The sequence below is a fragment of the Condylura cristata genome, unplaced genomic scaffold, assembly GCF_000260355.1.
Source record: "Condylura cristata isolate star-nosed mole 26May11 unplaced genomic scaffold, ConCri1.0 scaffold00017, whole genome shotgun sequence".
NCBI lineage: Eukaryota > Metazoa > Chordata > Mammalia > Eulipotyphla > Talpidae > Condylura > Condylura cristata.
Genome location: NW_004567118.1, coordinates 32,035,500 through 32,046,007, shown reverse-complemented (window position 1 = coordinate 32,046,007; position 10,508 = coordinate 32,035,500). Strand labels below are relative to the sequence as shown.

General features: G+C 56.4%; 2 protein-coding genes across 4 annotated transcripts in view; one reads left to right on the top strand and one right to left on the bottom strand.

Moving 5' to 3' along the window:
- The window catches only part of CTNS (cystinosin, lysosomal cystine transporter), a 20,796-nt gene extending 14,736 nt beyond the window's left edge, over window positions 1-6,060 (top strand). For 2 of the 3 annotated variants that reach the window (XM_012726375.1, XM_004684766.2), the window contains exons 8-13: window positions 448-547; window positions 635-754; window positions 1,700-1,870; window positions 3,528-3,645; window positions 3,875-3,989; window positions 4,373-6,060. In XM_012726375.1, the coding sequence (XP_012581829.1) occupies window positions 448-547; window positions 635-754; window positions 1,700-1,870; window positions 3,528-3,645; window positions 3,875-3,989; window positions 4,373-4,454 (706 nt within the window). In that variant the 3' untranslated portion in view covers window positions 4,455-6,060. Of the gene's footprint in view, window positions 1-447; window positions 548-634; window positions 755-1,699; window positions 1,871-3,527; window positions 3,646-3,874 lie in introns of all 3 variants that reach the window. The other variant, XM_012726376.1, reaches the window with a different exon arrangement.
- Window positions 6,061-6,137: 77 nt separating this feature from the next.
- TAX1BP3 (Tax1 (human T-cell leukemia virus type I) binding protein 3) lies at window positions 6,138-10,470 on the bottom strand. The gene is made up of 4 exons (XM_004684764.2): window positions 10,365-10,470; window positions 7,739-7,858; window positions 7,283-7,360; window positions 6,138-6,981 (listed from the first exon to the last, which is right to left on the bottom strand). Exons 1-4 carry the CDS (start codon window positions 10,401-10,403, stop codon window positions 6,844-6,846), a joined length of 375 nt encoding a protein of 124 aa, XP_004684821.1. The 5' UTR covers window positions 10,404-10,470; the 3' UTR covers window positions 6,138-6,843.
- Window positions 10,471-10,508: the final 38 nt, after the last annotated feature.

The following is a 10,508-nucleotide window of genomic DNA, read 5'->3' as shown; positions in this document are numbered from 1 at the left end:
ACGTGGACACTCAGCTGTCTCTCCCTGACTGCAGACGGGGTGGCCTACTGGGACACTCAGCTGTCCCTCCCTGACTGAAGACAGGGTGGCCCTGGGTGTGTCATTGCGCAGCAAGTTCACAGCCCCCCTACAGTCACCCCAACCATCCAGAGTTCTTGTGGGGTGCTGAGCTGGGAGCCAGGGAGGGAGATGCTTCGTCTCTGCAGGAGTCTCCAGACTTCAGGAATTGACAAGGCAGGAGAGGTGTTAGGCTGAAGGGAGGGGAGGGGATGGGATCAGGCGGGTGGGGTGCGGTGGGACAGCCGGGGCTGGTGTGTGGAGAGGGACTGAGGACAGTGCTCTCTTTGGCAGACCTGGGGCCTCCTTCCTGTGTGCTGGAGGCTCTGTTCCCTCCCATCCCCAGGGCTCGGTTCCATCCCTGCTGTTTCCCTGTCTCTCACCCCACAGTGTCATTGGCTTGAGCTTTGATTTTGTGGCCCTGAACCTGACGGGCTTCGTGGCCTACAGCGTGTTCAACATTGGCCTCCTTTGGGTGCCCTACATCCAGGTATGGTGTTGCGCCCCCACCACAGCCTGGCCCAAGCTATTTGACTGGACTACCCTTCACCCCCAGCTTCTCCCACCTCCCCAATAGGAGCAGTTTCTCCTCCAGCACCCCAACGGAGTGAACCCTGTGGACAGTAATGACGTCTTCTTCAGCCTGCACGCAGTCATCCTCACTCTGGTTGTCTTAGTGCAGTGCTTCCTCTATGAGGTGAGAGACAAGCCTGGCAGCTGCCCCACCGTGTACACTCCCACCAACACCCATCTCACACCTGGCGAAACTCTCCTCAGGAAGGAGAGGTGCTTGGTCACTCAGCTCATGATCACTGCAGCTAAGAACAGGCCAAGCCCTGTGTGCTGGGTGCAGGGATATGGGGGGGGGGAGGGGGGATGGCTAGTGACAACCCAGCAGACTGAAAGCCATGTGGAGGGGAGAATACAAGCAGCCCTGGAGGCCCTGACCCAACAGGGAAGACAAGTGGTGGGCCTAAGGGAAGAAGGGCCTAACTGTGCCCCGAAGGATGCGTGTCATTCCCATGGCAATGGAGAAGGCCAGGGTGAGGCACCCGCAGCTGGAGGACAGAGCTAAGGCAGGGAAGAGAGGAGGGCACTTGAGAGGCATTGTAGGCAGATAGGTATAGTCTGGGTTCAGGGATGCCAGATGGAGGGAGGGTTCCCAAAGGATCTGGAGGGCCAAGCTGAAGCTTCAGCTCAGCTGTGTTGCTGGTAGGCTGGCAGCATTTTAGTGGGGATCCCTGACGTGCACATTTGCTTTCACTTCCCCAGGACACACCACTTCCCTCAGAGAGTTCCCTTTAGACAAGTAAGGCCAGCGAGGGGATGGATACCTGGCCTCCACCTTCAAGAACTTTCTAGGTTTTCTTACCCCCTTTGTCTTAGAATGAAGGTGAAGGCCTGCTTTGGGGTAAGGCAAGTCTGGGGGCAGATTCCAGGGACCACCAGGCTCCACCTGGGTCAGAGAAGGCTGAGGCACGGGGCAGGCTTCCAGTGTATTAGGTTTCTGTCCCTAGCACGTTTGCTCCAGGTGGTTTCTGGAAAGCCAGTAGTGGAAGGAGTGTGGCCAGTTACTAACAGGTGGTGCTGAGCCCTCTGTCCCCACCCTGTCTTCCGCCCCTCCCCCTCCCCTTGTCCTCAGCGAGGTAACCAACGCGTGTCCAGGCCTGCCATCGCCTTCCTGGTGCTCTCGTGGCTCTTTGCACTCATCGCCATGATTGTGGCCGCAGTCGGGGCAACCACATGGCTGCAGTTTCTCTTCTGCTTCTCCTACATCAAGCTCGCCGTGACACTGGTCAAGTATTTTCCACAGGTACTTCCAAGGCCTGCCTGCCTGCCTGTTAACATGGTGGTTAGCATGAGGGTCTAGAGCACTAGCGCCAGGCCCTGCGCCTCTGGAGCAGCCTCTGGCTGGGTCGAGACAGGAGTGGGAAGGCCCAGTGGAAACCATAAGCCCAGCAGAGCGGGGCTGGTCAGCAAGCCTGCCCCTTCCCTGGACCAGGAATCACACAGGAAGTCAGTGGAGACTCTGGGAGTCAGGAGTTTGTTACACGGTGGGGTCCTCTCTGTCCCAGGCATTTGTATGATTTGTCCTGCTCCCAGTTTAACTGAGGTCCCAAATGAACAGCCACAACATACTCAGGAGAGATTAGCTGGGAGAAGGAAGCCCACCAAAGTCCTCAGGGGGCCCATCCCAAGGGACCCTGCGTACCTCCCTCAAGTACTCAGACCTATTCAGATCCAGGAACTTCAGCTGGGACACATCTTCCCTCATTGCCTAACTGGCCAGGCCAGGGTCAGGTGTGAAATGGCTTGTACCTGCAGAATCGCCTATAAATCATTGAATTCACTGTCAATGGAAAACCCCCTTTGCAGCTTCCCCAGCACAGGAGGCTTTGTTCCGTCCCTCAGAAAGGACAGCATTACGGTCAGAGTCCAGGCCAGTCTCCTGGAAGGCGTGAGGAACAGGACTTAACTCTGTGGGTAAAGAGGCACAAAGGCACAGACAGGTAGAAAAGCATGGGACGCAGTCAGGAGGCCTTGGTGACCGAGCAGTGTTGATGCTCAGAAGGTAGGGCCAGGTCCCAGAAGGGGGCTGGGGAAGGAGATTTTGAGGGGCAAGGTCTGGAGGGAAATAGGCCTCCATTCCTGAGCACGGGAAGGCCTGGGCATGGGCAACTTGCGAGGCAGCAGCCCCCGTTGAGATGTTTGGAATTGCCCAAGGTGAGAGGTGGCAGCCAGTACTGAAGAGGGGGAGGATAAAAGAGGGGACTCAATTGGTGGCTGATGGGGAGAAAGCCTCTACTGAGGCCACGCCCCTCCTGGCTGGAACAGGGGAAACCACCAGTCACACAGGGCACTGGTGAAGGATATGGGCCCTGGCAGCAAGGATAGTGAGATGCCCAAGAGGACCCACCCCCACCCACCTGGTAACTGAGTCTGGGGTTTCAACCAAGGGGAAGGCCCCAGAGCCCAGCCAGGACTGAGGTGGGAGTTGAGGCCACTCTGCAGATGGGGAGCCTGAAGCTAGAAGAGCTCAAGTAACTCTCCTGGGTAACATAATTCCCACGGTGGTGCTGGGATTCCCAGACGGTGCGCATAAGCACCTAGCAAGCCAGGCCGAGACTGGGGAGAATCTTCTTTGAAGGCGAGAGGAAAAATCTGAGTTGCTGGCAAACCACGAAGGGGTCTGTGCCAGCACAGGGAGGAGAGAAGATGGATGCGGCACCTCCCCCGCCCTCCACCTGACTTGTCAAGGGCTGAGATGAGGAGGGCTCAGTAGGCCTTGATGCAGATGAGACCCAGGGACCCGCCCAAACTGCTCCTTCTGCCAGGACTTGCTAGAGCCCAAAGGTCAGTGTGTTCCTTGGAGCCACGTCCTAGAACACACAAGTGGGAGGCATTAGGGCTGCTCTTGTTTGGAGTGGCGGTCACAGGGCTCCTCTCCGCCTCCTGTCTGTCTGACCCAGGCCTACATGAACTTTCACTACAAAAGCACTGAGGGCTGGAGCATTGGCAACGTGCTTCTTGACTTCACTGGGGGCAGCTTCAGCCTCCTCCAGATGTTCCTCCAGTCCTACAACAACGGTGAGTCGGCCAGCAGGCTGCCCGCCACCCCAGAGGCACAGGGTGGGAGGCAGGCTTCCTGGACACAAACACTCCCACCCACTCCATCCCCACCACAAGGGGAGATTCACCCATGAGCCTTTGCAGCTGGAGGACCTGTGGGTTCCTGGGTAGATGACCCCACCCCCAGAGCCCCACATGCTCCAGCTGCTTCAGTAACTGCCAATTCTTTCTCTCTGGCTGTGAACAGACCAGTGGACCCTGATCTTTGGGGACCCAACCAAGTTTGGACTCGGCGTCTTCTCCATCTTCTTCGATGTTGTCTTCTTCATCCAGCACTTCTGTTTGTACAGAAAAAAACCAGGGTACGAGCAAATGAACTAGTACCCAGAGATCCAGTGTAAATGGCCAGAGGCCCTGTGCGCTGGCGGGGAAGGCTGCACCAGGAAGGCTGGCGAAGCGGCCGGAGCGCAGGGCTGGCGCGGGGTGCCACCGTGGAGAAGCGCTCTCTTCCTCAGGACCTAACGCCTTAAACATATACAGGCCTGCCTTCTTCCAGGACTCTCCCTGGCCAGGGAGGACCCCCAGCCCCACTCCCCTGTGCAAGAGACACTTGACTGATCCAAGATTAAAAGCCAGACTGCTGGCGGCTCCTCCCAGCCTCCCCAAGTCTTAACCCTTCCTGGGCCTTCCCGGCCAGACCTGGGGCCCTCCTGCAACTTGATGCCACATCTCTATTTTCTTTAAGGCTTCAGGCAGCACGCACAGATTCTGAGAACCATTCCAGGCAGGACTGGCCACTGAGTTTGGAACCGAAGGCCTTACCCTAAGCGACCAGTATTTCTGGGAAGAGCTTGAAGGACTGACCTTGCAGCTGGGAGAGCCAAGGGCACTTTGCTGCCACTGCTGTGTTGCCAGAGACCAAGCAGCCAGGTGCTGTGGCCGATGGACTCAGAGGTGCTGGTGGTGGGGTGCTAGAACTTTGGGGTTAGGACTTGGGGTCCCTACTCCAAAGGCTACCTTCTGTAAGCACTCACATTCCTGTCCCTCACTCATCTCTATAACTCAGCGCTCATGACTGAAAGTGCAGGCAGCCTTGCCAGGAGGTGATACAGACAGTATTTCTGGACTTGAGGTGCTCCACAGATAGGAATAAGACAAGCCCAACACACTCTGCAGCTCACACTAACACCTTCTGGGTATCTTGGAAGTCAGTGGAGTTGCTTACTTTCTTTACTTACCTTCTGCCTACCTCAACTTTGCCGGAGTTTGGGGCCCCAGGCTGCACACACACGTACTAACACACAGTCTGTGCCTTAGAGGACTGTCAGACTAAGTTTTTGGCTGTTCAGCACCTCAAATGAGGACTTGAGACTACCTTCCACCATCCTCATGGGCCCAACCCTCATCCCAAACCCCCTCCCTCCCACCCAAAGCAGTCGTCTGCCCCAGGCAGAAGGGGCGCATCCCAGGACCTGCCTTGTACAAGCTGAGTGGGTCAGCCTCTTGACTGCCTAAGATCAGTGTGTAGGGCCTATAACCTCGATTAAATCTTGATTTGTTTCCTTTCTACACAAACTCAGCCAGATGCAGGAGGCAAGTGTAACAGCCTGGGTTACACTGTGGGGCTTAGGGAGGTGGCCTTCCCTCCTCGGTGCGATGAAGTGCGTGGCCTTGTGAGGTTCACTCTCCTGAGGGGCTGCATGCCAACCCAGCACGTCGTCTGGCAGCTCTGATAGACAAAGTGCCTGCCTGCCTGCCCAGGGCCGGTAGCAGGTCTATAAACTGCCAAAGACACGCCACTCAAGCTGTGGTGGTGAGCGCGGGTTGGGTCGGGCCTTTAAGGGCACACCACCATCGGGAAGGGGGAGTGTCTTGTTTCCAGATTCTTCCGTATCCATATTTAACAAGTTATCAAACCACCTAGGATCTTGTTTCTCTAAAGCAGAGACTGAAGCGTCGCCAAGTCCACACACCTGTTTTACTGGAGCCACTCGGTATCGGTAATTGGGTGACACACTTTGAAATGGGAGATCTCAAAAATCTGATTTGAAAATTTAAGGACTATGATTTAGCACTGCCAGCTGGGTCCACAAGTGGCAACAATATCCAGAACTAACAGTGCAGCCAGCACTGCCCTCCGGTGCTCTCCAGGTACCCCGGTGCCCTCTAGCTCACCCCCATCTTGTCAGATCATAACCCCTGGAAAGTTTTGGGGCTTGTACCCCTGGCTGCATAAACTGAACATTCTGAAGAGTAGGGAAAAGTGTTTTTCCCATGAAAGTCCATGAGTCTCCTGCAAGTGAAAGCTAGGCTACACAAGGGAAGCTGGGGGCTTGCACCCCAATTCCAGTGAAGGTACTCCCCGACATTCCCACAGATGTGGCCCTGTCCCAGCGTCCTGTGCCTGGGGAATGGGGGGGCTGCTGCAGGGGCCTAGCCAGCAGGCGTACCACGCATGTGCTCTACAGCCCACCCCCAGACTATTCACTGAGCACAAGAGAACACCATCATGGAAGTAAGGCATTTTTACTTGCTTGTGAATTAGGAAACTAAATTACAAAGTAGAATTAGCAAGTAGTAAGATAAAAACACTTTGTATCAAAGCTGTGATTACAAAAATACAAAAGTTAAACCCACAGGTCTAAAGGCAAATGTCAGCATCCAACTTCATCTAAATCCTGGATGCAGGTGAACCCTGGAGGACCAGCACCCCTGGGGGTTATGGGGGTTCAGTGGGATAGACTGTGAGCCCGCCTGGCTTTGATCCAGGTAGGCCTTTGTAGTGCTTCTGGCAGTGTGTTGTGTTGAGTCCCCTCTGGGCAGCGAGTAGCCTAGGCCCTGGGTACTGTGAGACCAGATGGCCTCCCCAGCTATTTTCCAGCTTTCCAGCTCTCGGGAAGTAGGGCCTCCTGACGGCCCGGGCGCTGCTGTGGCCAGGTCACCCGGTCTGAGGGTCGAGCCTGTGGTCACTACAGGCAGTACAGCTAAGCTCTAGGTCTGTTGTTTCCAGTCCTTAGTATCCAAGGGAGAGAGCTGGTCCCAGAGCCTAGGGCCAGTCGTAGGAGAGGGGAGGAGAGGCTGGGTCGGGCCCAGGGACCAGCTCTTGCCCTTCAGAGCTGGGACCAGCACTCAGCAGAAGTCAGGATGAGGAACAGACAGCATGGGAGTGTGTCACTGTACAAAGGCGGCAGAACGAGCCGGGGACCGCCGGGGCTTCTAGGACAGCATGGACTGCTGCACGGCCTTCTGCAGCGACTGCCGAGTCACCAGCAGGCGCACCACCTCCTCCGAGCGCTTGGTGAGCCGTTTCCGGGCCTGGTCATGCGTAACCATGGTCATGTCCCAGCCATTCACCTGGTCCCGGGGGAAAATAGCCCATCTCAGCGCTCTGCTCTGGACATGGAAGCAACAGAGCTGCCACCGTCAGACAGATACCTCCAAGCTGATGTCACCTGGCTGGGAGGCACCAGGCACCACAATTGAAAGAGACAGAGGAGATGGGCCCCTTCCTGGCGGGTAACATCAGCACGGCCTCCAGAATAGCTTCAGTGATCCCCCAGGTGCTCCCAGGAGTGAGGGCTACCCCCATCCCTGACGTGCTTCTGGTCAGATCTTCTGACCCAAACCTATTTCCCTCCTTTGGGACACCCGGTACCTGCATGATCTTGTCTCCAATCTGCAGCCCAGCAATTTCAGCAGGGCCTCCTTCCGATACCCGTGTCACGTAAATGCCCTGGAAAAAGACAACCCAGGTCAAGTCCGGGGGTCAAGTCTGTTCCCCTTCACTGCAGGGCAAACCTCAACCTGGCATAGTCCCAGTCACCCTTCTGTCCCTAGCACAGGCTGTCTCGACAGAGCTAAGGAGAGAAGTAGGAGGCTCCAGCCCCTGACGCTGGCTGCATCACAGGCGGTCTGCACAGACCTTCTTAGGGTTAGGAGAGCCAGTCCTACCTCTACCTCTACCTACTCCCACTAGATCACTTCTTGGACCTGCTCAGGATTATTTGAAAGAAATGAGATCTGTTTCTTCCACCGAGACCCAGGAAGCAGAAATGTACTATCTCAAGCCTTTGTGCCCTGTAGAGAAGTCCCAGGACCCTGGTCCCCTCACCTTGTCTGTCTTGTCTTCAGAGAAAGGATTCTGGGAAGGATCTTGGTCAATCCCACCTCCAATGCTGAAGCCAAGAATTAAGTTCTCACCTTGCCGCAGCTTGTGAATTTCAACTCTTTGCTGGCAAAGAGAAAAAAAATGAGTTGGGAATTAGCAGGTATGTAGAAGGTGAAGCTGTCCCCAGCAGCAGCCCCTAGCCACTGGGCCAGCTCAGAGCCATGCCAAGGGAGTGGCTGCCATGGATGGGGGCCATGTCCCAGGGGACAGACAACAAAGGTAAGAGGGAGCAGGCCCTGAAAAAGAACACTGTCACCTCGCTGAGGCAGCGCAGATTGCTGAGCCTGTTATGGGCAATCAGGAGCTGCGCAGGGAAAGCAGAGGAGATAAACTTGCACAGGAAGGAGAAGGGCTGTAGGTAACAGGAACAGAGGTGAAAAGAGCCGTGGATACATGTTGCCTAGGCCAGAGTATATAGTGCAGTGCCCGAACTAGTTGCTAAGTTTAGGCTAAAGTAAGAGGCTGGGGCTGGATCACAAAGGCTGTGGAGCGTGCAGCCCCAAGGGAAAAGGGTTCTTCCTCAGTGCCAGGCCCTGCTCTTGTGCAGTATAGGAGGCAGGGGAGGGCCCTAGGGCTCTGGCCTTAGCAGCACCCTTCCAGTCAGCAGATGCTGGGAGCCAGGCTGGCTTGCTCGCTGGACCCAAAGGTTGAATTTCAATAAACAGGAAGGAAAAAGGTGAAAGGTGGCCCAATCTGAACCTGAGTGGTGTCAATGAGGGATCATTTACACCAGGTCTGGATGACCAGCAGTTCAGCCACCTGACCTTGGTTCTGGGCCCCAGGAGGCACTTGAGTTAGTGAGAAGGGCTGGGCATGGTCAGGTTTGCTGCTGCAGTGACCACTGAGGCAGACAAAAAAGGAACAGATGTTTCACAGAGGCAGGATGTGAAGACCAAAGGACATGACTGCTTGGAAAGTGAGATCAACAGACAGCAGCACTCTTGGCAGAGAGGAGTCAAGGGGGCACCCACCCTCTCGGCCAGGCGGAACCTACAGGGACCCTGGAAGAAGGCATGTGAAGTTGGAGTGTCAGGAGCCATCCAGGCAAATGTCAGGAAGGCACAGGGACCTGTGGTGCCCGAGTTCAGAGGAGAGGCCAAAATGGCTTAACTACCTGGAGGTGTGGGGAGCAAAGACCAGGGAAGAAGCCTCCCCATCCTATCCCCAATCCAAAACACTAGAGGGAGAGGCCAGACCCCACCATGTTCAGACATGTCCCTAGTATTAGAATTGTGAGGTCATGGTCCTACAGCTTTGAAGAATCTATGGGGGATGGGAAGCAGGAGCTTAACCCTGAGACCCACTGGACCTAGCTGCTCAGGCTCCAAAGTGTGACCCCCTCCAAGCCTGCTCTAGCCCCTCAACATACCCACACCCACACACCTTCCAGGATCTCTGCCCCACCCTCAAGGTCAATATTGGCCCTTGGGCTAGGAGACAAGGCCCAGTCACTGACTTGTTCGGTGAGGTCAGGCAGGGTACCACCCACTCTGGCCTTTCACTTGCACCCTTTCCTTTCTAGGTAAGAAGCAAACCTGGTTTCTCTTCTCTGAGGCAGCTAGTGATCTGGAAAAGCCAGGCTGCTGCATCTAGGGTGAAGTTAGGACAGCTGTCAGCAGGCCCAGCAATGTTTCTCCCTCCTGAGCTGGTGCTCTGTGCTCACCCTCACATGTCACCCCTATCAGCACACAAGTGCCCATCTGAGATACTGCTGCAGCCCCACAGCGCTGGAGCTGGGACGTCCAACATTGCCTGCCTGGCAGGCATTTTTTTCTCATAAACCCAGGTCCTTCCTGCCGGCTTCCACCACAGCGATCAAACTGCGCTCTGGGACTCAGTCTGGCCCCCACCCAGCTGTAGATGTGGTGTTAGATCCCAGCCTCCCTTTGCCTATTTAATAGTGCCTAGCTTCCCAGACAGACCAAGGGGAGAGGCGAGAACCCGATCTGACCCTAGCTAGACACCTGGGTCTCCTCAGGTCCAAAGAGTCAGGGGAACTCTGAACTGTGCTCCACCGGCTAGAGATTCAGAGTAAGTTCGGTGCAGAATCTTATCACCCTGGACCGGACGGTGGTCCAAGGAGGCAAAACTGGACATTAAGAGTAAGGGGCTGCTCGGCTCCCCGAATCTCCCTTTGGGCGGCGGCACCGGCTGGAGCAGAGGAAGCACTTCCTCATTCCAGAGGCTGCGATTCACGGACGTCGGGGCCGGCGCCCGCCCCCCGCGGCTGCCCAGCTGGGAACGCAGGCCAGGAAGGGGGCGCTTTCCCAGACTCCCAGAGTAGGGCCTTCCTCCCCAGTCCTTGGCGGAAAGGAGTCCACCAAAGCAGCGAAAGCGGGCGGGGTCTGGCCGCGACCCAGGCTCACGGGAGGTTCTGGGGTCGCAGCCATCCGTTTCTTGGCTGGAGGGAACCGCGGTCAAAGCCCCAACAGCGGGGACCGGAGCCCTGAACTCCAGTTTGCAGGAGCGCGAGGACCCAGGCTTGGTCAACCTGCTTCGGGTGTCAGTTTACCGCTCTGCAAAGTGGGGGCAAGTCAAGAGGTGGAAGAGCCCACACGAGCGCACTCACCACCACGGCGGTGACCGGCTGGCCCGGGATGTAGGACATCTCGCCCCAATCTGGTAACCAAGTACCGCTCGGTGAAGCCCGCAGCGAAAATCCCCCCCGGCCGCGCCCTCCCAGTTAACAAAGGCAATCTGGCTCGGCCCGCCC